This window comes from Acinonyx jubatus, chromosome C1, assembly GCF_027475565.1.
Source record: "Acinonyx jubatus isolate Ajub_Pintada_27869175 chromosome C1, VMU_Ajub_asm_v1.0, whole genome shotgun sequence".
Taxonomy (NCBI): Eukaryota; Metazoa; Chordata; class Mammalia; order Carnivora; family Felidae; genus Acinonyx; species Acinonyx jubatus.
In genome coordinates this window covers 41,856,352-41,881,003 of record NC_069381.1, presented here as the reverse complement: position 1 = coordinate 41,881,003, position 24,652 = coordinate 41,856,352, and the positions used below count along the sequence as shown (strand labels likewise).

The 24,652-nt window shown below is 44.6% G+C and overlaps 1 protein-coding gene across 1 annotated transcript; it reads right to left on the bottom strand.

The window, feature by feature from the left end:
- Positions 1–7,900: 7,900 nt before the first annotated feature.
- Positions 7,901–23,558, bottom strand: SHISAL2A (shisa like 2A). The gene is made up of 3 exons (XM_027059174.2): positions 23,082–23,558; positions 17,560–17,699; positions 7,901–8,186 (listed from the first exon to the last, which is right to left on the bottom strand). The coding sequence occupies exons 1-3, from the start codon at positions 23,261–23,263 to the stop codon at positions 7,933–7,935; spliced, it is 576 nt and encodes a 191-aa protein (XP_026914975.1). The 5' UTR covers positions 23,264–23,558; the 3' UTR covers positions 7,901–7,932.
- Positions 23,559–24,652: the final 1,094 nt, after the last annotated feature.

The following is a 24,652-nucleotide window of genomic DNA, read 5'->3' as shown; positions in this document are numbered from 1 at the left end:
CCCTTCTCTGTACCAGAACATTGTTTCTCTGAACCTTGGTTTTCCCGGTTGTATAATGAGACAGCTGATAGGAATAGGTCTCAGAGGGCCCTTTGAGCTCTGACAGTTTTCAATGAAACTATTAGCAAACACACCGGAGATGGTGAATGCTAAGATGAGGATCATGTGATCTGATCCCACATGGGGCCACCATGTGGCCCACACATTGTCTGATTTGTCTCTAAATCCCCCACCCCAACAAATGTGGGGTGAGCACTGGTATTTGTGGAACTGATGTAGAGACATGTTGGGATTTGGAGCTGACGGCCAAGAAAGAATTCTTGAGATGATTTTGGTGCAAAAAGATGGTTTTGTTAAAGCACAGGGACAGGACCCATGGGCAGAAAGAGTTGCACTGGGGTCATGAGGAGTGGCTGATTATATACTTTCAAGTTGGGAGGGGGTTAGGAACAGCCCAAGCCTCAAAGGTATTTTGGAAACAAATTTTCCAGGACCCTGAGGCAGCTAGCTATTGTTAGGAAAAGGTCATTTATTATCGTTTAGTAAAACCTCAGTTGTGAGACTCTTCAGATGTATATGAGTGGGCCATATGCTTGGAGTATGTTTGCCAACATGCATCTTGTGGGGTAGAGATAAAGGAAGTTTCCAAAGGAATTTCTATGTTTCAAGTAGACTCATAGGATCCTGGGGGGTCAGCCTATGATTGCCTTTTTGCCCTTAGCAAATTGTCAAATGGAGGCAGCTGAACTTCTAGAGGAATGTCCTCTGCCTGTCTCAAGGACTTGTCAGTGGGCTGTAAGTTGTAAGGAAATTTCTTTTCTTTTGCCTTTGTTTCCTACATCAGAACGAGTATTTATGCAGATGGACACATTCATTCTTTTGTTCCACAGGGTTTAAAGAGCACCTACTCTGTGGCAGGTACTGTGATAGCTCACAGAAGTGCTCACTCACTGAGGCCTGGAGTGTTCTGGAAGCCTTGTTGGAGGAGGGCTTCCCAGCCAAGTATGACTTTTCCTTATCCTGTCTCCAGAAGGATGATTTCATTCTCAAGTTTCCTACTGAGCAGTGAGGTATGCAGCTGGACTAAGACCTTTTCTTGGAAAAACTCAGGAAGTTCTGTTGAAGAAGAGGGTGAGGCAGGTGGTCCCTGTCAGCTTCTCCTGAGAGGTCCCGCTTTATTTTCTTCTTTCCCAGTTGGCTTATTGGAGAGGTGTGTTGAGGCCATGCCTCTTCCTCATCCCTCACCTGGTATGGCAAAACAAACACTGAACCAAGAGTCAGAAACCTGGATTCAAATTCTGACTATCTCCAGCTCAGTGTGTGGCCTTCCGCAGGTTGTTTTCCTTCCCTGGTCGTCGTTTGCTAAGATAGATAGGTAAATAGATAGATTGGTAGATAGATAGATAGATAGATAGATAGATAGATAGATAGATAATCTTCATAGTGGTGTAATGAGAATGAAGTAGGAAAATGGCTATGAAATCCTTCCTACCTCCTCACCAGAATCCTATTTATTATTTACTGTGAGCCAAACATTTTACAAACATTATCTATAAACTGAGCAGCAATCCTGCAATGTTGGTATTTGTTATCCAAATTTAACACATAAGGAAACAGACTCTTCTGGAGAAGTGAAGAAATTTGTTGAAGGCCATACATCTAGGAAGTCACAGGATCAGGATCCAGACCCTAGTCTTTCTGATCAAAGTATAACTTTAACAGCAAATTCCTTGGAGTCTCCATTCCAAATGACATTCCTCCACCAAATGACATTTATTGAGTATATACTGTGAATTAAGTGGCAGCTGGGGATAGATTAAGGAATAAGACAGTATCATTCAGGGTGTCAGAAGGAAATAGATGGCATTCTCAAACTGGGTAATCTGAAAAGGATTTATATGTGTGTGTGTGTGTGTGTGTGTAATATATATATGTATTATATATATATATTATACACACACACACACTATATATATATATATATATATTAGAGAGAGAGAAACAGCATGAGAGGGGGAGAAGAGCAGAGGGAGAGAGAGAGAGAATCTTGAGCCGTCTCCACACTCAGTGCAGAGCCCACTGCGGAGCTGGATCTCATGAACCGTGAGATCATGACCTGAGCCGAAATCAAGAGTCAGACGGTCAACCGACTGAGTCACCCAGGAGCCCTTTGAGAAGAGTTTAATAAAGAGATTATTTAATAGAGGGACAAGGAATAGGGAAATACTCCAGGGCAAGTCGTGTTAGGGCACTGGTAACTACCTTTAGGCCTAAAGGAGCGAGGGTGGGAATAATTACTAGAATCTGGAGACAAAGAAAGCTGTTGTAAGGGCTACCTGATTGGAATTATATCCCTTGTTACAGGAATTACATCCCTTGGTCCAGAGATGCGGCCCATGGTGAACCTTCAGGAAGGAAGCTAGGAAAATATGTATTCTCCTAGGACTTCAGTTGGCCAGACCCTACCAAATTCCAGAGAGCAACCTAGCCTCTTTGTGTAACCCTCTTAAGGTACAGAGCAAGGTGGAGAAGGGAAGAGAGTGGATCTGGAGTGGTAAACGGAAGATATTCAGCACAAAGACAGTTTTTTTCCTCTAAGGAGGAGCTCACAGACCAATGGAGAAGACGTATATACATGTTCACAATTGTGACAAAATATGTGAAAAGACCTGTATTAGTAATCTCTTGCTATGTAACGAAGTACCCCAAAACAAATGGCTTAAAACAATAACCATTTATTTGCTCATGATTCTGTGGATTGGCACTTTGGGCTTAGCTAGTGATTCTCCCCTAGTTGATCTCACCTGGGGCCACTCATGTAGTTTCACTCATCTGGTCCCTCAACTGGGAGCTGGTTGCTCTAGGGGACCTCAGTGGAGAGTTCATATATCTTCTACATGGTCTCATCTTCCAGCTGGCTAGCCTAGGCTCCTTATGTAGTGACACTGCATTCCAAGAACGTGAAAGAGGAAGCTGCAAAGTCTCCCGAGGCCTAGACTCAAAAGTGGCACAATGTCACTTCTGCCACTTGCTATTTGTCAAAGCAAATCAATCACAAAGTTAGCGAGAAACAAAGGATGGGGAAAATACATGCCACTGCTTGACTGAAGATGTGGGAGAGTTTCCTTGCACTAATGTAATACCATGGTATACAATGTAATACCATGTAATACCATGTAGCAATACAGTTAGCATAACCATCTTTCAATTGATGAATGAACAAAGCACTTTCCACTATACTGTAACTGTCTATTTAAGTTATCAGTGTTCTCCAATAGCCTGAGAACTCCTTGGGGACAGGAATTTTGACTGATTCATTACCTTGTTCTTAGTGCTCAGGATGAGGCCTGGCACACAAAAGATATTAAGTTTATGTTTGTTGAATGACTATGGTTGGGATAGGGCTGGTGAATGTTCTACCTTGTCCAAAGCCCTTGGAGCCACAAGTAGTATTCTGTCTCTCCATCTCTGTCTCTGTCTCTCTCTCTCTCTCTTTTTTTTTTTTTTTTGCTTTTTTTAAAGTTTATTTATTTTGAGAGAGACAGAGACAGTGTGAGTGGGGAAGGTGCAGAGAGAGAAGAGAGAAAGAGAATCCCAAGCAGGCTCCACACTGTGAGCGCAGAGCCTGATATGGTGCTCAAACTCATAAAACTGTGAGATCATGACCTGAGCCGAAAGAGTCAGATGCTTAACCGACTAACCCACCCAATTGCCCCAGTAGTATTTTCTTTAAATATAAAGTTGACATTATAGAACACTTTCTATACCTCACTGAGACCCTTCAAATATTGCCATGATCCATCAAGGTCAAACTCAACACCTACTTTCTCCAAAAAGGCTTCCAGACTGCTTATTTTCTTCTATTGTAGATTCTCTGCAACTCTAATGGCTCTTAACCCACAGCTCTGCATTTGCTTTTGAATTCTCTGACTGCTTCCTTGGGGTTTTATGGGTGAAACTTACTTTTCATCCCTAGTGGTGAGTCCCCAAGGGCTGAGCTGAATCTTCTACCCTAAAGGGCTCATCACAGTGCTGAGCCCACAGGATGTCCTCAGTCAATATTCCCTGAGTGGACTGTCCACTCTGGATGGCCTTGATCCTGTGAGGTATGAAGAAGGCATGCAAGGAGCCATTCATACCCTTGTTAGTGCTCTGCACATGAGAGTCTCCCAGGTCTCTAGGACAGAGCAAAACAATGCTCTTCTGGGCTCTGGTCTATGGCCTGGGCCTTGGTTGTACCAGGCTCTGGCCCCTAAGCTAAGTGGGCAAAGACCAAGAAGAACGGAGTCATATAAGACAGTGGAATGGCCTCCTCCCCCTGATAAGGCCTCCAGGGCCTGAGGCACTTCTTGTGGACATGGGAGCCATCACTGTCCTTCACACTTCTGAGGTTTCAGGAACCAAAGGGACTGGTGTTCAATAGGCCCCCAAGGCAGAGCTCCTGGGTAACAAATTTTCCTTCAGTGTCTTGAAGAATATGAAAGCAAGCTATCACATAAGGTGCCAAGTTCCTTCCCATGCTAAACTCTTTGCCATCACTTCCCTTGCCCTCAGGATAAAGCCTGAGCCCCTTAATATGGTCAAGGCTTCAGGACATGGCCCACATAGCCCTCCAACTTCATCTCTCACCATCCCACCTTGATTCTAGTGTCTACTCAAAGGGAACTATTTATTGTCCCTTGAAACACCATATGCTCATTCCTAGCTCTGGACCTTTGTGTATACTGTTCCCTGTGCCTTCCTTGAATGCTGTTCCCCGTCTTGTACCACAAACCCCCTTTCACCTGTCACTGGGTCCTTCAAGACTTAATTCAGGCATCGCTTCCTCCAAGAAGCTTCCCGAAGCCCTTAGCTGTGTTAGGGATCTCCTGTAGATGCCATAGCCATGAGCTCCTGAGGACAGGGACTGGGACTTCATTTAGCCCAGATCCTGGCAGAGAATTGTTGTCAGTCAATGTTGAAGGAATAAACAAATGAGAATGTTTGAGGAGAGGCTGGAAAACCAACTGATAGGAGTATTATAAAGGCGAGTGCAAAGTTCTAGTATTTCTGAGTTCTAAGATTCAGCAGTTCCCTAATTCTTTGCTGAAGATTCAGACTTGGGCTCCCCTTCATTTAGAGCCCACTCCCCAGCTAGCCACCTTCACCCTGTGGCTTCCGAGTGTTTGTTCTCAGGCAGGCACACACGCATGTTCTGAACATAACCAGGAAAGCAATTTACAAGAGATAATTGCTGGTCGATGTGTGCTTGGGAGCAGCGGTGAGCTCAGACTATTTCTGTCTGTGCGTCAGCCCACCCAGCTTCCTTCCTCCTCAACTGCCCTGGGCACGGGGGGGGGGGGGGGGGGGGGGGGGGGCTCCCACTGCAGAGGGTGGGCAGTTTGTTTCTGACCTCAGACTCAGACAAGCCAACCCCAGTGAAAGCCAGCTCTGAGGATTGATTAAATTCAAAAGGGAGAACCTTAAACATGGGGGATGGGAAGAGCTTTATGGGGCCTGGGATGTACAGGTCAGCAAAGGCAACACACACAGTCTGTTTTCCACCTATCCGCAACCCATCCATACAGACTCCTGCTGGGGGATGTTCTCCTAGACCTTCAGGGCCCTGCTCAGTGTGAGGCTGGCTCTTAATCTCTCCAGCTGATTCCTCTTTGTTTTTCCTGGCCAGTCATGCTCAAAAAGGTGGACCCAGACCAGCAGCAGCAGCATCACCTGGAACCAGTTAAAATCGTGGGGACTTCTTCCAGAACTACAGATTCAGACACTCCAAGGTAGGAAAGAGGTGGGAGAGAGGCAGACCCAGCAATCTGTGCTTTAACAAGCCCTTCGTCTGATTCTGATGCAGTCTGAAGTTTGAGAACCACTGCTTAGGCCACTGATGACCACTTGAGTTTTTAGAATTTACCGATTATGTCCCCCTGTCAGACCATGAGCAGCCTAAAGGCTGTATTGGATTCTCCCTTGTAACCTCCCAGAAGATCCAGCACAGAAAGTTCAGAGGAAAACTGAAATTTACTGATGGGGATACTAAGGAGAGAGACAGGATCTGTCCTGTGAAAGGTCATACAAAACGTCAGTGACTAAACCTCCCGTCTGTCACCCACTCCCACTTACACACACACAAAAAGTACCCTAAGCTCTCGCTCCAACATATGACTTGCAGTTCCTGAGATGTGCTAGGCTCTCTCTGTTTTGGTACAGGTTGTACTCTGAACATTATGTCTTCTGACCTTGTCTCACCTGGAAACTTTGACTCATCTTTGATGATTCAGCTCAGACATCACTTATTCCTCACTCAAACTGCATAAGGGGCCACCATTGGGCCCACTGCCCTTTTGTGTGCTCTCCTTGCTCTCCATGTAAGCCCCTTGAGGTAGCAGCTGTGGCTGATTCCTTTTTGTTTCCAGTAACCTGCACAGTTCTTGGCACAGAATAGATGGATGTACATACAGTAAGTGGACAAAGATGCTGGGTTCAGAGTGCTAATAATAAAAGACACATACATACACAAAATAAAATACACATGCATGCACACATGTGCACTCACATAGACATATACGCAGGCACATGTGCATGCACACATACCTACCTATGTGTGTATACATACAGGACAACAAATGAAGACCAGAACCGAGGTCTCTTGACTTTCAGTCTAGGGCACTTCTGAAGGTGACTCACTCTGCCTTGCCACTCCACCATGTGCCCTTGGCTGGCTCAGGCCCCATGAACAAATATCTAAGAGTGGCTATTTCACTGTTGCCAAATCTAGCAGCAGTTCATGTCACTCTCAGAAATGTCAAGAGCTGCTTTCAGTGGCCACCGAATCGCCTCGATGCTTACCTTGTGCTCCCAAGGCAAAGCCTAAAGCCACTTGCAAAGTTAAGATAAAGAGAACAGCCAGGAGAGGGGTGGAAGTCAGCCATCCCCGCTAAGATCCCTTAACAATAAAATTAATAATAATAATCATCATAATAATAATATAATGGCAATAGCTAATACATAGTGCTTTCCATTTGCCAACACTGTTCTAAGTACTTTGTATGGACTAAGTGATTTAATCTTCCCCCAAACTCTATAAGGCAGGTCCTACTATTATACCTGCTTGTATAGATGAGAGAACTGAGGCACAAATGTCACCTAGGAAGTAAGGGCAGGGACAGGATTTGAACCAGATACTTGGTTCCAGAGTCCCTGCTCTTACTCATTATATTGAAAAACACCCAACTGTAGTTTCAGAAGTCTTTGTAGCACTTTCATATTTATGAAGGCAGAACATAACCATCATCTCATTGAACACTCACCATAACCCAGCAAGGGAACTGAGGCTCAGGGAGAGTTAGGGACTTTATCAAGACCACATGAGGACAGGAGGTGGCTGCGTCTACACTGTGCAGCCTGTGTTCAGTCTGTTAACCATACATTCCCTCTCTTGTTTATTCACTCTTTCATCCAACTAAGAAATTAAATGATATTAAATGTGGCTGGGCCCCGTGTACTCTACACTCCCTCTCATTCTGTTCCTTGGGGCAGAGCTGCAGGAGAGGTAGAAGTCACCTGCTTCTGGGTCCCAGCCATCTTTCCGGGGCATCCTAGGTATACCTGCTCTGTGACAGGAAGACCAAGTCAGACTTCTCTTGCTCCCTAAGTTGGGTAAGGGGCTCCTCTGAGCCTCCAGAGGCCTCAAGCTTCCCTCTGATTGCATGGAGTTATTACCGACCATTTTTCTCTGGGACTCATGTCTAAACTGTCTTTGGCCCACAGTAGTCCAGGCACAGCAATATAAATGGGTGCAAAGCAAGGCCTGGGTGGGATTTCTGGGGAAAGCCCTCATGTATCCCACTGGACTCCAAGGTCCCTTTGATCATCCCCACCCCCATCTTTTATGGAAAAGAGGCTCCAGAAAAGGATGATGTAGAGACATTTATTCGATGTTTATGGGGCTGGTCCACGTGGGTCTAGATTTGGGACAGGGGCCTCCTCAGGGCTGCCTGGAATGTCGCTGACAGTCACTGTGGCCATGAAGCAGTGCTGGAGAAAGCACTTGGGGTCCATAGCCTGCTCCTCATTGCAGTCCAGCCGTGGGTTCAGGAAAGGGTGATTCTGCCCAAGAGCGCTCACTCCTGGCACTTCCATCAAAGTGCCTGTATTCCCACCTTGGCAGTCAGGGGGCGCCTCCTCCTTGGGGTCTGGAAAACAGCAGGCTGAAGGTATGGGGTTTCCTCATGCAGACCTTCCTCCCCCACAGTCCCATACACCCTGGCTAACTTCCCTGAGTGCTTACCTGGGGTAGGACTGTGCTTATAGTCTTAAACTCATCATTTGCTTAACAAATATTTATTAACAACATACTACATCATTCACTAGGAGCTATCAGTGTTTCTTTTTTTTTTTTAATTTTTTTTTTAACATTTATTTATTTTTGAGACAGAGAGAGACAGAGCATGAACAGGGGAGGGGCAGAGAGAGAGGGAGACACAGAATCTGAAACAGGCTCCAGGCTCTGAGCTGTCAGCACAGAGCCCGACGCAGGGCTCAAACTCGCGGACCGTGAGATCATGACCTGAGCCAAAGTCGGACACTTAACCGACTGAGCCACCCAGGCGCCCTGAGCTATCAGTGTTTCTAATGAAGTTAAAGTCTACTCGGGGAGACGGACAATAAACAATTGTTAGGAAAAATGAAGACTTGACCTTGACCATAAACCCATAAGATAGGTACTACTGAAAACTCATTTTATAGATGAAGATACAGGCTGACTACATAGCTAGCATGCAGAGAAGTGCTGGAAAATTTTAAAAGATACATTATTCTCTTCTTTAAGAATAGATTCCACGACTCTCTTCAGCTACTGCTTTATTCTCTCTTCTTATATATGAGCTTGAAAGGAGGCTCGCTTGGCCTTAGTATTCCCTATTTCCCATTCATGACTTATTCTGCTGTAATTGACTTAGGTACTTCCCCCAACTTGCCTCAAAATGTTTTGTCACTAAATCCCATGGTCACTTACAAATCCTTATCTCCCTTGACTTATCAGGAGCATTTGACACAATTGAGCATTCCTGCTTTTTTGAATAAAAAGTGCATCAAGTGTTCAGGGGCACCTGGCTGGCTCAGTTGGTAGGGCAGGTGGCTTTTGATCTTGGGGTTGTGGGTTCGAGCCCCATGTTGGAGGTAGAGATTACTAAAAAAAAAAAAAAAAAAAAAAAGTGTATCAAGTATTCAAGCCAGAAATGTGAGTCCTGCAGATTCCACCAATCACCATCTTCCATATTCACCCATTTCTTTACATCTTCAAGGCCACCACCCTCAGTCACATCTTCTTCCTCCTAGACCAGTGGAACAGCTTCCAGTTAGACCCCCTCCAATCTATCCTCTAGTTTGTGGCCAGAGAGAGCTTTCTAAAGTTAAGTGAGTCCACGTACTGTTTTTTCTCAAAAGCCTTCAATGTCTTCCCATTACCTGCGTCCTTGGGGTCGTATTCAAGGCTCTTCATATACTGGCCCAATCCCCCTTCTCTTTAGCTTCATTACTCTCACCCTTCCCTTAAGAATTCTACACTTTGGGTTACCAAGGTTTTCATTGTTCCCTAAACAGTTTCATTCCTTCACATCTCTGGTTTTTTGCTTATGCTATGTCTTCTGCTTGGAATGACATTTTATACCTTATCTGTCTAGAAAACACCTATGCTTTAAAAGACCCATTGATGGGGGATGTCCAGGAAGAATGATGCCTTCAAAACTAAGGGAAGAGTGAGTTTCAAGAAGGAGGTTGTATTGGACATTGGAGTTGGCTACCTAACATACATCCCACCTCTTCCCACCTGTTAATACCAATTATATTTGGGTGGTATTGGCCCCATCCCAGCTCCAGTTGTGGGGCCTGGGTGGTCTGAGCCAATCGGGTAATCCCATTCCTTTGCCACATGGATTGGCAATGGGTGCATAGCATTTCCCTGGGCACAGTGATTGGTTTAGGGTTGGACACATGACCTTAACGGTCCAGTAAGAGTAGAGCTCACACCTTCCCCCTGGAAAGAAGGGATAGTTCCCTCTTTCTTCTCCTGGCTAGAAGGAAACAAAAAGCTAGTGGTCCCAGGGACTGCTGGTAGTCAACTTACTACCATAAGAAAAGTCAGCCTGAGGAGTAAGCCAACACAAAATAGAGGGTAGAGCCGAGAGAATCTTAGAGGATGGAGACACAAGCCTAAGGACATAGTGAACTTCTATTCAAACCATCCAGAAAGCCCACCTGACTTTTGGACTTCTCACCCACAGAGCCAATAGATTTCCTTTGTTTTCTTTTGACCTTTCTATTTTTTAACTAATTTAAGACTCATAAGAAGTTACAAAAATAGTAGAGAGTTGCAGTTTACCCTTCACCTAGCTTTCCCCAATGGTAAAATCTTAAATAACCACAGAATAACTTCAAAACTAGGAGACTGACATGGATACAATATGATGAACTAAACTACAAATCCTGTTCAATTTTTACCAGTTTTTATATGTACTTTTTTTTTTTTTTGGTGTATGGTATCAAAGTTTATCACATACATAGTTATATAATCACTGCCACAGTCAGGATAAAGAACTGTTTCATTACCACAGAAAAAACTTCTTCATGCTATGTCTTTATAGTCAGACCTTCCTCCTAAACCTAACTCCTGGTAACCACCAACCTTTTCTCCATTACTATAATTTTGTCATTCCAGAAGTGTTATATAAATAGAAAGATATAGTATACCACCTTTTGAGATTGGCTTTTTTTTATTTGACATAATACCCTTGAGATCCATTTAATTGTTGTGCGTATCAATAGTGCATTCCTTTTTATGGCTGCATATGTGTCACTGTATAGTTGTACCATCTGCTCATTGAAGGACATCTGAGTTGTTTCTAGTTTTCATCAATTACAAATAAAGCTGCTATGAACATTCATGTATAGGCTTTGTGCAGACATACATTTTCATTTCTCTAGGATAAACACCTAGGAGTGTGATTGCTGATTTGTATGGTATAGTGGGCTGAATGGTGGCCCCCAAAGATATCAGGTCCTAATCTCTGGAACCTGTGAATGTTACCTTATATGGTAAAGTTTTGCAGATGTGATAAAATTAAGGGTTTTGAGATGAGGATATTATCCTGAATTATCTGGGTGGGCCCTAAATGCCAACACAACTGCCTTTATAAGAGAAAGGCAGAGGGAGATGGACACACGCAGAGTGATGTGAAGACACATGTAGAGTGTGTGATTGGAGTGATACAGCTACAAGCAAAGGAATGCAGGCAGTCACCAGAAACTGGACAAGGCAGGGAATAGATTCTCCCCTGGAGCCTTTGATTTCAATCCAGTGAAACTGATTTGGAATGTGAGATAATTAATACATTTCTGTTATGCTAAGCCACCAAGTTTGTGGTCATTTGTTACAGGGGCTGTAGGAAACTAATACATATAGTAAGTGTATGTTTAACTTTATGAAAACACCAAGCTGATGGATGATAAGAATGGCTGATTAATGATCTCCCACCAACACCTTTTAGAGGGAAAATTGAACTCTTGTCTCTCATTTCCCCCCCTTTTTTTGTCTCTTACTAAACGTACCTAGGTCGGAATATCACCTCTACACTTACCTCATTCACCTCATCTGCAAAATAGGGTTGATAATAACCACTTGGCAGAGTAGTTGAGCTGGTTAAATGGGATAAGGTGTTTAAAGCATAGCACCTAGCACAACAGTAGGAACTCAGTCACCCTTCTGATCAAGCTAGTTCCTCACAAAGTACCAGAGTAAGAAAGTTACGGTCTTTGTTGCATCCTGAGTTTGGGTGATGGGATTGGTGTGGGTGTGATGGGATAGTACAGAATGCCTGAGCAGCAGAAAGAACCTATTTTCAGAAACTCAGGTCCATTCCCACTGTGCTCTTACTAAGGTTCTCACTCCCTACACTGCCCGTGTCCCCATAGTCAGATATCATGGCCCCAAGATACAGTGCAATAATAGTAGTCTTTAGAGTCTGGGAGATTGGGCTTGATACCTCAGCAACACAAGCTCACTAGCTGTGTGGACTTGGCTAATTCACTTCCCTTGGCTAAGCCTTGGTTCCTTCTGCTGTAAAATGGGGCTGATGATCTCTCCACATGTCCTACCAGAGAGGGAGACAGAAGTGAAAAGTCTTTCTTTGTGAAGGGTAAAGCTCTGATGAATGTAAGATAGTGGGCTTATAAACTGTCTCAGATGCAGATGGGGTGTCTGAGTGGCTCAGTCAGTTAAGCATCTGACTTCAGTTCAGGTCATGATCTCACGTTTCATGGGTTCAAGCCCCGTGTTGGGCTCTGTCCTGACAGCTCAAAGCCTGGAGCCTACTTTGGATTCTGTGTTTCCCTCTCTCTCTGCCCTTCCTCCACTCATGTTGTGTCTCTCTCTCAAAAATAAATAAACATTAATTTTTTTTTTAAAACTGTCTCAGATGCTGGAGAAATGAGAAGCTCCTGGTTAAACACTGTGTATTCAGAGGAAGGAGAGCATAGCACTTAATGAAGAAGGGGAGGAGATAAGAGTTGAGTTTGGGCAAAATGCAGAGAGAGCTGAAAGCTATCACTTAATAAAAGGTCAGGAAATGCATTTTCCATCTTAAAAATAAGCAAGGGGCGCATGGCTGTCTCACTCTGTTAGAGCATGTGACCCTTGATCTCAGGGTTGTGAGTTCAAGCCCCACATTGGGTGTAGAGATTACTCAAAAATAAAATCTTAAAAAAAGAAGAAGAAGAAGAAGAAGCAAAAAGCAAGAACACAACTGCCTCAAACCCTAGGGACTGAATAATCTACCTGGTGGCTGAGCAGTGAAAAGTAGGAGGGTGGTTTTCATTCACACAGCCAAAGAATGAACTATATCTCCTTTGAGTCAGAAAGGTTTGGGGGATAAAACAAGGAGAGGTAAGAGAAGCAGGCCACAAGCAGGAACACCTCACACACCTGGCCTGGCAACACAGAAAGAGTAGGACTTGGGAGGCAGAAAGACACATGTATTTGAATTCCAGTTCTACAGTTTACAAGCTGTAAATCCTTGGGCCAGTCATCTAACCTCTCTGAGACCTGGTGTTCACATCTGTAAAAGGGGTGACAATCATTAACCCATTTGGGAAAATTAGATGAGAGAGTGCGCATAAAGTTTCAGTGTCTGGCACATGGTGAGGACTTCCCTTTGATGGCACAGGGATAAGGAGAGGAAGGAGGGTGGAGGTTGAGTTGGTTCTGTCACTCACTCACTAGGTGACGCTGGGCCTCAGTCTGTAAAATCCTCATCTGTAAAATGGATAGCAATAAGATCTGTGCTCTGCCCAGTTATTTGAAGAGCAAATGAGATGGTGTATTTAGAGCTAGTTCATTCTTTTTAACTGTGATATCATATTTCATTATTCCTCTACTGATGGACATTTAGTTTGTTTCTAATTATAACAAGTTATCATGGATCTATCTTTACAGGCCCCTCTTAGTGCAACTATTTCCCTAAGGCAGATAATTACAGTGGAATTATGGAGTATAGGATGTGTGTATATATATATTATTTATTTATTTATTTATTTTTTTTAGTTTCAATAGATATTGCCAAGTTGCTCCACAAAGTGGTTGTCCAAGTTATTCTCTTACCAGTCGCATATGACAGGATCAATTCCTCACACCTGAACTTCTCACTATTAATATGATCCATTTTTGGACTTTTGCCAGTGTAATTGATTTTTTTAAGTTTATTTATTTATTTTTTTAGTAATCTCTACCCCCAATGTGGGGCTTGAACTCACAACCCCGAGATCAAGAGTCACATGCTCTTCTGACTGAGCCAACCAGGGGCCCGCCAATGTAATTGTTTTTAAAAGTTACTTCATTCTTAAACTGCACTCTTCTGATTATTAGTAAGGCTGAGCATCTTTTCATGTGTACTGAGCATTTGAATTTCTTTTTTTGTAGATTATGTTTTTCTCATTTGTTTAAAGATGTGCCTGTATATTCTGGATATCAACCTCACCTCTACTTTATATATAGTTGATTCTCATAATTCACAGTAGTTACACTCTTCTCTTAACATTTATTTTTTTAAATTTGTTTCTTTATTTTGAGAGAGACTGAGAGCAGAAGCAGAGGAGGGGCAGAGAGAGAGAGAGAGAGAGAGAGAGAGTGAGAGAGAGAGAATCCCAAGCAGGCTCTGTACTGTCAGTGCAGATCCTGATGCGGGGCTTGGTCCCACAACCACAAGATCATGACCTGAGCCAAAATCAAGAGTCAGACACTCAACTGACTGAGCCACCCAGGCACCCCGCAGTAGTTATATTCTATAAAGTCATCACAAACACTGAATTAATGAATACTGAATCATTGCTCCTGGGGAAATGCTAGGTTAGGTTCCTGTGAGCCTCTGGTCACAACAGTTTTGTCATCTGACCAATACATGAATTTATTTTGTGTGTGTTTCTGTTTGAAGACACATTATTTAATATACATTGTTGATTCATTAACATTGAACTCATGACCAACAGCATTATAACTCCTGCCAAAACAAAGTTTAAAACACATGTGTTTTCTCCACAGGGCACAGCAGCCTTCTTATGCTTAGGAACAGTAGACAATAATACTTTGGCACTATATTTGGGGGGCATTTTAAACAGTGAAATTAACAAAAATCACAAAAATGCAAAAAACATGGCACTAAATATATACTTGTTTACAGTATGAAAGCTGAAAACAAGAAGGCAGAGCGTAGCCTTGTTTAACCTCAGCTGGGTATGTGCGTGATGGGCAACTCAAACTTTTTGCTGCTCTGCACATGTCCACATCCACAAATGACCTCAAAAACACTGTAAGTATTGATTTTGAGGTTACAGATAAATTTTAGCAAGTACACAATTTCACAAATATCAAATCTGTGAATAATGAGGATTGTCTATATGTGTGATTTATTTTTATGTTTCTAATAACTTTGCAGTCCACCACTTGTTTTGTAATGTTACTTATAATGTCTTTTGTCTTTTTAAAAACAATTTTTTTAAGTTCATTTAGTTATTTTGAGAGAGACAGAGAGAGCATGAGCAGGGGAGGGGCAGAGAGAGAGGGGAAGAGACAGAATCCCAAGCAGGCTGCACGCTGCCAGTGCAGAGCCTGACACAGGGCTTGAACTCACAAAACTGTGAGATCATGACCTGAGCCAAAACCGAGAGTTTGACGCTTAACTGACTGAGACACTCAGGCACCCCACTTTTATCTTATTTTTATTTCTTGTCTATTTGGATTTGATGAAGGCAAATTTGCCAATTTTTCCCTTATTTAAGAAATTTTTTTTAAGTGTTTAATTCAAATTCCTACATTTTAATCAGTCTGTTTCTGGACTCTTTTTTTAATCTAGTGTTTTTCAACATTGGCACTATTTAATTTTGGGTTGCATAACTCTTTGTTGTGGAGTGTTGTCCTCTGTATTGTAGGATGTTTAACAGCATCCCTGGTCTCTATCAAGAGATACCTTCCCCAGCTGGAACAACCAAAAATGTCTCCAGACATTGCCAAATGTCCCTGGGGGGCAAATGTACAAATTAGCACTGCATTGCTAATTCTGTCTGTCAATTGCTGTGCCAATATCAAGCAGACAATATATCTTCTTAAAATGTCTGTTATCTGATAGGGTAAGTCCCTCGTCTCTTTCTTTTACCTTTTTTTTTTTTTAAATTTTTTACTGTTTGTTTATTTTTAAGAGAGAGAGAGACAGAGTGTGAGCAGGGAAGGGGCACAGCGAGAGGGAGACACAGAATCTAAAGCAGGCTCCAGACTCCAAGCTGTTAGCACAGAGCCTAATGTGGGGCTTGAACTCACGAACCATAAGATCATGACCTGAACCAAAACCAAGAGTCGAATGCTCAACTGAATCAGCCACCCAGGTGCCCCTCTTCTTTCTTTTCCAAAATTGTTTTATTTAGTCTCTCCCTTTACTCTTCTACATTAATTTTAGAACTAATTTGACAAATTCCATGAAACATTTTGTTGGGATTTTTATGTATAGATTAATTTTTTAAGATCTGATATGTCTATGATATTGAGCCTTCCTATCTACATACATGCTATATCTCATGAGATAGTTTCTTTCATGCCTTTCATTAACTTCTCTGATCTTTCTCTGGAAAAGTTGAAGCCTGGGCTGTCTCTGGTCTCCCTGGGCTGTCTGGATCTAGGCTCAGGGCTTTCTTCCTATTCCCTGCCACTGCCTCCCATATTCCTGACTACAAGGGGAGCCAGAAGAATCCTTCCACCCTCATCCCTTCTGCTTTTCATTGCTCAGCAGCAGCAGGATTATTCATTGTCATCAGGATTGGAGAAGGGTTCTTGTGCTGTTGTTTGTTGCACAAGTTGTTAAGTTGGAAAATTAATCTTTTGCAACTGAAAAAACCCTCTATCTTCTTCTGAAAGTTAGCTACTCCGCACCTTTCTACGTCCCTGATAATTGCCGCCCTTGCTTCTGCTTAGCTTAAATTCCTCAGGTCCTGTCTGGCCTTATTTCCTATGGGGCCCAGTGATAAATGAACCAGTCACTGCATAGCTCTTACTCAGAATTGCCCACACACTTTTACTCATTATTTACTCTAACCTGGAATGCCTTTCCTCCTTTTACCCAACCAACAACTTTGCTAACTCAGCACTCATTCAAATCTACTCTTGTTTGGGTGGGCAGAAGAGCATGATTTAAGGTAGAAAAACATGAGCTGAATTTCAGCCTTACCTTTTAAAAAATTTTTTTTAATTTATTTTTTTAAAGTAGGCTGTCCACCTAACGTGGGGCTTGACCTCAAGACCCCAGTATCAAAAGTCACATGCTCTACCAACTGAGCCAGCCAGGCATCCACTCACCCTTACCATTTATTGGCTGTGACACTTTGAGTTAAGTCATCTAATCTGTCTTAGCCTCGATTCTCTCATCTCTCATCTCATCTGTAAAGTGGAGATAATAATACTCATTTTGAGTGTTGTTTGCCAAACCATACAGAAAGATCATTTGCCAGTAGGGACTTGTATCTTTCATAGTACCTTGCAGAGGTCGTAAAAATGTGTGCAGTAAAGACTTATGAAAAAGCAATACTGTTTTTTGGGCAGGGGCCTTTGAGGCTTTAGAGGGCCTGTGCTAATGAAGGAAGGGGTAGTCCAAAAATTCAGATTATCGAAAAATAACTAATTTCTGAACAAACTCAGTTTTTCTTATTAATTCTATTTTGGGACAATATTAAAATCAGTTTTCACTCTCTAAGGCTAGAATGAAAACATTATCTTAGCAAATCCACAAGATGGATTAATCTTTGTGTGACAAATAGAATCTTGACTATATCAAATTATTTTGATAAACATTGAGCACATGAAGAGCTTCGGATGAAAATGTTCAGATCATGACCCTCTTAAAAAACGTGTTGCTGCTTCAGGATATTCTAGGAACACTCGTGAAGCAAATATTTTGTACGTCACTTCTAAATATCTCCCCTCTGTAAAGGTGCTAGCCTGTTCAATACACAGAAATCCTGAGGCCTATTTCTTACCTGTAGGCTGTAAGCTTAAGCCTGGGTCCAACTTCGTGTGGGGCTTTGAGCTGATGAACAGGTAACAGAGCACACAGGCAGTGACAATGAAGGCCAGCAGAACCACTGCTGCTATGGACAGGCCCACAAGGGCTCCAATACTGGGGAGAGAAGACAGGAGGGAGCTGAGTGTCAGGAAGGGACTTGGGAGGCAGCCTGTTAGATGCGAAGTATTGTAGATATTATAGGAATCAGCTGGCTTCAGCTTTTGTTCTGTCTCTACTTGTCTCAGACTTTCTGCACCTAAGCATGAGAAAGAGCATTAGCTATACGCCAAGTACTCACCATACATGTAACATGACATGCTTCAGTGCAACCACGTAGTTGGGACTCAGTATGTATTCCCCTTCTTCTGTTCGCCTTCCCTCCCTACTTTCTTCAACCTGCTTCCACCCCAGGGAGCTGGAGATGGTCTTAAAGAGCCCTCCCCACGATGCTGTTTCTTAAAAAATCAAGACGAAGAGTAAGCCTTAGTTAAAAATCAGCTGTCCTTCCAGCCTCAAAGTAATTTCTGACCCACTCTCCAGTGGGTCATTGCACCAGTGTGGATTCCACATCTAGAATATCTCCTCACTGCTGTTCCTTCACCTCACCATGGCTAAATAAATTATTTAGTCAATTATTACTTTTAAGTTTATTTATTTATTTTGGGGGAGGGGAGGAGGGGCAGAGAGAGGGAGAGAGAGAGAGTCCCAAGCAGGCTCTGCTCTGAGATGCGGGGCTCGAACCCACAAGCCATGAGATCATGACCCAACGTGAAACCAAGAGTCAGACACTTAACAGACTGAGCCACCCCGGTGCCCCTGGCTAAATAAATTATTGAACACCCTGCAGTGGAATCATATAGAGCCATTAAAAACATATTTTCAAATATTATTTAAGGTCAAGAATAAATTCTGATGGGAAAATGTTAAGTGAAAAGACTAGGACACACTACTAAATATATAGCATAATGCCAACTTAAATAAACATAAACATTTACATAATTATACATCTGTAAGGTCGGGTAGGAATACATCAAATTGCTAACAGGCTCTCTCTGGGTGTAGCGCAGGCTGTGGATGTCCTGTCTATGTCCCATTTGGTCTTATAATTATAGAATATTCTGTCCAGAGTTTCAAATGCCAGCATCTGCATCCTTTTGCCTGAAAGCTTTCTTGGGCCAGAACAGTCTTCGTCTGTACATCAAGCAGGTCATAAGTACAGGAAAATTAATGCCTCCCTTCTCCCATCAGCACACAACCAGTGACTGACAGAAATTGGTATATAAATACCCTGATATACAGATTCCCTGGCATATATTCCCTATATACTCTGGTATATAAACTGGTATATAAATTCCTGGTCCTCAGGTGGGATGACTCTGAGGTATAATTTCTGCAATGGCTGGCAGAGTTCAGCAGGTTTAAGCTCCTGTGACCCTCAGTGGTGACACACCATTGTTTGCTCCTACCCTTCCCCGCCTCTCTCCCCCACCGTCTACCCATGTTTTCTAGGATGCCTTTCCATATAAACTACTTGACCTCAAATTCTTGTATCTGAGTCTTTGGGGGGAATCCAAGCTAAGACACCTGATCTCCCATGATTTCTTTCCTTTTTTGTTTCTCTTGTCCCTTCCACATTTTCCACAGTGAACATGCAGTACCTTTTGGTTCTCATAAGTACTTTAATTAAACATTATTTCCTCTTTTGAGATATGCTCACTGTTTATAAGGAAGGCTTGTGCTCCAGTTGGGACCCTATACTTTCCATGGGACATCTGTGGCCACCTCTAAAAGTAGGGTCCTGGGGCGCCTGGGTGGTTCAGTCAGTTGAGTGTCCGACTTTGGCTCAGGTCATGATCTCGCGGTCTGTGAGTTCAGGCCCCGCGTCGGGCTCTGGGCTGACAGCTCAGAGCCTGGAGCCTGCTTCAGATTCTGTGTCTCCCTCTCTCTCTGCCCCTCCTCTGCTCATGCTCTGTCTCTCTCTGTCAAAAATAAATAAACATTAAAAATATTTTTTAAATAAATAAATAAATACATAAATAAATAAATAAATAAATAAAAGTAGGGCCCTTTGAAGAATGGGTGAGAGAGCTGGGGGAATACATCCTAGATTAGCAGTCAGTCAGGGAGCGGGCACTGTCTCTGATGGTCTGGGAACAGAGGAACCTGCCCCCAAGGATAGAGTCAGGAATGCCAGGGGAAGCTCTAAGGGGGAAATCTGTGGTTGGTATAAGATGAACTTCAAATGATTAGCATTGTCCCCAGGTGAATGCACTGCCTCAAGAGGTGGTAAGCTCTCTATTATTGCACAGGTTTGTGAAGAACACCTGGATAAGTACACTTTTCAATGAAGTTGGAGTTTTCCTGCCCTGGGTGGGAAGCTGAAGAGCTGCTAGCCTTGTAGGATTTCACAGATCTACAAGTCTGAAAGATCACACTGTGTCCTCTAGGAAAGAATTGGAGGGGTAGTCTAGCATTTGGTAGGGTTTTTGAGTCGGGCAGTTCTAAGTTCAAATCTGGGTTCTGTCACATGTAAACTGAAAAGTCCTGCATCTCTTGACCTTCATTTGCTTTATTTGTAAAGGTTCCTTTCTCACCAGGTGTCCATAAAGATTAAATGAGGTGGTGTATATCCAGTGCCTGACACCCAGTTCTGTCCTGCTGCAAGGCTGCTGTCTTTTGGCTCACATTCTGGTTAAAAAAAAAAATATGGAGCTACTGATAGAGGGTGTTTGGAAAGTGGACCAGACATGTGATAGCACCAGCTGCTTCTCCACAGGGAGTCTTCACTTCCTGAGACACACTTTTAAAGACAGCAATTCTCCTTGAGCACTATACAAGGAAACAGTTGTTTACTTGGGGATTTTTATGTTTTTGAGGGCCAACTTTCATGAAAAAGGCCAAATGGAGTCTAGAGCCAAACAAGGCCTCCACCCTGCTATGGTAGGGCTCCGTGGAGCACACCAGAGGGTTGTTTCAGGGGTTAGAGCACACTGATTACCTGGATGTCCTGGGGACCCTCAGTTCCTCTCCTCCACTTTGCAACTGTCTGTGATGTTTATGAACCACATTATGTCCAAGCCTAGGAAGAGTCAGCCCTGCACGCTAAACCTTTCAACCGCTCTCGAGGTCACAGGATTGGAGGGTCAGTGAGTATCTTTTCAAATGATCTGAGTAGAGCGGGTTATGAGAAAGCCAGGCTAGATTTAAACAGTTGTGCCACAGGACAGACCTGGACGTGGGGCCAGACAGGCCTGAGTTTTCACCCCAGCTCTGCCACTTGCTCTCACTAGGGCATTCCCAGATAGGAACTTAGCTCCTTGCAAGTTTTCTCATCTGTAAACTGGAGAAAAGATGTGCCAGGGTTGTGAATGTGTGAATTCATCTAACTCTTGGTTGATCCTAGGTACTGTTCTTTAAACCTCAGTCTGCCAATACATTGCTAGATGGTCTTGGACAATTCACCTCGATACTCCAAGCTTCACTTTCCCAACCTATGAACCAGGGAAAGAAACCTCCTTTTACTGAACATCTGCAATATGTATTAGTCACTCTCACATGCATTATTTTATTTCACTAAATCCTCACAACAATTCAACGAGATAGGTATTCCTATTGCTATTTTGAAGATGAAAAAAGAGACTCAGAGGGGTGCCTGGCTGGCTCAGTCAGAGCAGTATGTGACTTGGGGTCATGAGTTCGAGCCCCATGTTGGATGTAGAGATTACTAATTAATAAATAAATAAATAAATAAATAAATAAATAAATAAATAAATAAACTTAAAAAAAAAAATACCACTCAGAGGTAATTGCCCTAATTCACATAGCTATTAAGTGACAAAGCCAAGGTTTGGACAGCCTTCTAATCATCCCCAAAGTTCTATACTGTCTCTATACCTCAAAGGGAGGTCAGCACTGACATATTTCAGCACCCAGCTCCGTGCTAAGTACACTCAGTCTTCAGCAAATCCTCCATTGTTATACTCTAGGTGCATGACATATCTCTCTGAATGGACTATGAGCTCCTCGGGGGCAGGGAATAATTGATTTCTGTGTCACTATTGCCTAGCATTGCACCAGGCACAAAGCAAAGGCTATAAGGAATGAATGAATATATGGGGGAATAGAGAATAAATTAGTATAATTCCTCAGGTTATAGACAGCAGCCAAATGTGCAGGATCAGAAAACTTGGCCATCTGAAAATGGTTTCAGAATTACAGATTAATCAGTCTACAAAAAGTGGTATCTGTAATTGTCAGTGGCATATGCCAAGTTGATTTCACCTCTATCTCATTTGGTCCAAGTCAGAAATTGGGGCAATCATTTATCATGCTCTTCATTTGATAGATGCAAAGACAGAGGCTCAGAATGGGTTCTGCAGCAGACTGTCCTTTCCCACCCAGAGGGTATGCAGCCTCCGGTCACATACCTGCAGGAACAGAAAAAATCACTATCTACTGAGATGGCCCACGCCATTTTTGCTGATGTCTGTTTTCCAGAGCAGGCTCAGGATCACGTCCTATTTTCTGGGTGAGGCCTTTAGAGACAGAGAGACACTGAGACCCGTTGCCCTCTCAGCACCACACTTAGGCTCCAGGAATGTCAGTGCTGTCCTACCCAGCCCCTCCCCTGAACAGGCAGGGAAACTAAGGTCCTACGAGTGGGGATCCACCCAAATTACACTTCTATTAATATAGCCTGAGCTGGCTTCTGCTGTAGCATTGTGCCACTGATGAACTTGGAGGCATCTCTAATCCCTTGGTCTTCTGCTTTAGCTCGGGAGTGGAGTACATCCCCAGTACCCACTCCAGGGCCTGGCACAACTAAGTGCTCAGTAAGGGGTAGTTGAAAGAATAAGTAAATATGAGGGGGAAGAAAGAGTTGAACCTGGACTGGGCTGGGATTGACTAGGGATATAGTATGAGATGAGGAGTAGGACTTGGGGCTGAGGTCTGGGTGTAGGGCTGGACCATGTTTGGAGTCAGGGTTGGGAAGAAGAGCTGAGGTGGGTTGCCTGGAGGATTCAGGGGGAGGTTGGGTCTGGTGATCAGTATTTCACAGTGGGTAAAGTCAGGGATGATGTCGAGCTGATGTTAGGATGGGGACCCTGGTTTGCATTTGAATGAGGGTGGAGTTTGGGTTTCCAGTGATTGTGGGAGAAGAGAGTGTGGTGTCAGGAAGAGGGTTGGTATGTAATCTGGGGCTGGTTTGAGGGTGGTGGAGTATGACGTTGGGAGTAGGGATGGAGTTGGGGTGAGGTTCAAGCTTAGATCTGAATGAAGGAAGAGGTTACTGAGGGAGTTGGGTTGGTGACGGGATGAGAGCAAAGGTCAGGATTGGGCCTGAAGGGCTAAAGGGCCTGTGGGGTCCATGCTGATGTGGGGGTGGGCATTTGGGTGAGGGCTCAGGGTTTAGCCCGCGCTGGGCCGAGGGTGCGGCGAAGGGGCTAGGGCTGGAGTGGGGTTCTAGCTGGGGTTAGGGCCACGGCCGGCCGGTACCTGAGCCACCACATGTAGCTGTGCTCGTAGGGAAAGAAGCTGTGCGGGTCGTCGCAGCAGTACTTGTGGTCGCGGAAGCCGCAGCAGAAGACGGCGGCCGCCTCGCCCCCCGGCCGCGGGCAGCTGAAGCCACGCACCACCTCCTGCTCCGCGCTCACGTAGCTCGTGCAGGCGCCACTCATCGCGCCCCGCGCCGGGCCCGCTGCCACCTCGGGCCACCAGACGGCTGGGCGAGGGACGAACGGAGACAACACCGAGCCTGAGAAAGACAGAGACTGAGGGAGAAATAAGCGGAGAGAAGCAGCGAGACAGGGAGAGACGCGGCGAGAGGCGCGGAAACGCAGCGGTTAGAGCTCTAGACTCCCAGGGGACCCAGAGAGGCAGCCAGGTACGCGGACGGGCGCAGCGGGAGGGGCGTGGAGGAGGAAGAGGAGTGGGAGGAGGAGGGCGGAGGAGCGGTGGGAGTGGAGTGCGGCTGGAAGCGGGGCGGGACCCGGAGCCCGAGCGCGAGCGCGGGGCGGGGGTTGGAGGGGCCGGATGGGAGGGCGACCGGCGGAGCCGGGAGGTGGGAGCAGCCCGGGGGAGCCTCCTGGGCGCGGGTCTGTGCCCGCACTTCCCCTACCTGCCCTGCTGCGTTCCCAGGTTATGCACGGGGGTGCTGGGTGCTCAGACAACACAAGTCCAGGGTGGCAGGGTGGGCATGGAAGCCACCGCCGTGGATTCCACACTTGGCGCTTGGGCACCCGCCTGGTGCTGGGCACTGTGCTCGACGCCGGCAGTCTCAGGGCAGTTCCAGGCTAGTGCGCGCCTCCGCGACCCCTCAGTAGCGTCAGTGTGGGATGATTCGTACACTACTTAACCGTCACACCAACCCGGAGGGCCAGAGATTTTCAAACCCATTTTATAAATGAGAGCTAAGCGCCATAGAGGTCGTTTCCCCCAGTCCTCAAACCCTGAGATTTTAACCTGGGTCTGTCTAGTCCCCAAGCCCTTGTTCTTTTCCAGTGTGCCTCTTTTCCAGTGGACTTAAAAAAAAATCATTTTGGTTTATTCATTTTAGAGAGAGAGAGACAGAGCGAGCAGGGGAGGAGCAGAGAGAGAGGGAGACACAGAACCCAAAGCAGGCTCCAGGCCCCATACTGTCAGCACAGAACCCGACCGGGGGCTGGAATCCATGAAGCACGAGATTTATGACCTGAGCCAAAGTCCAACACTTAACCAACTGAGCCACCCAGGTGCCCCTCCAGTGGACTTTTAAATATCTTCATCCTCTGACTTCCTTGCCTGTCTCTGCCTTCCTTGAGCAGCTAATTTATGTACTGACTTGTTCACACCCTGATCAGACTCCCTGCCATACTGGCCTAGGACAGGGGAGCTACACAATGTCCCAAATTATAATTCCACCCCCCCCCCCAGCCCTCCCACCCCCGCCCCTGCCAGGAAGCAAAGCCAACACACCTTTCTACTCTCAGAAGTTATTTATAGATTACAAGAGCAGCATTCTCACTAGGATCAGGGAACCACAGACTAAAGGAACCATATGTGGCCCTTAGGAATTGCCCATCTGTCCT

Bases quoted from the DNA above. Each gene is read 5' to 3' on its own strand.
- SHISAL2A (XM_027059174.2), bottom strand. From the start codon at position 23,263: ATGAGTGGCGCCTGCACGAGCTACGTGAGCGCGGAGCAGGAGGTGGTG. The intron at 17,700-23,081 runs GTACCGGCCGGC...TTCTCTCCCCAG, and splicing joins AGCTACATGTGGTGGCTCAG to TATTGGAGCCCTTGTGGGCC. The intron at 8,187-17,559 runs GTAAGAAATAGG...GCTGTTTTCCAG, and splicing joins CTTAAGCTTACAGCCTACAG to ACCCCAAGGAGGAGGCGCCC.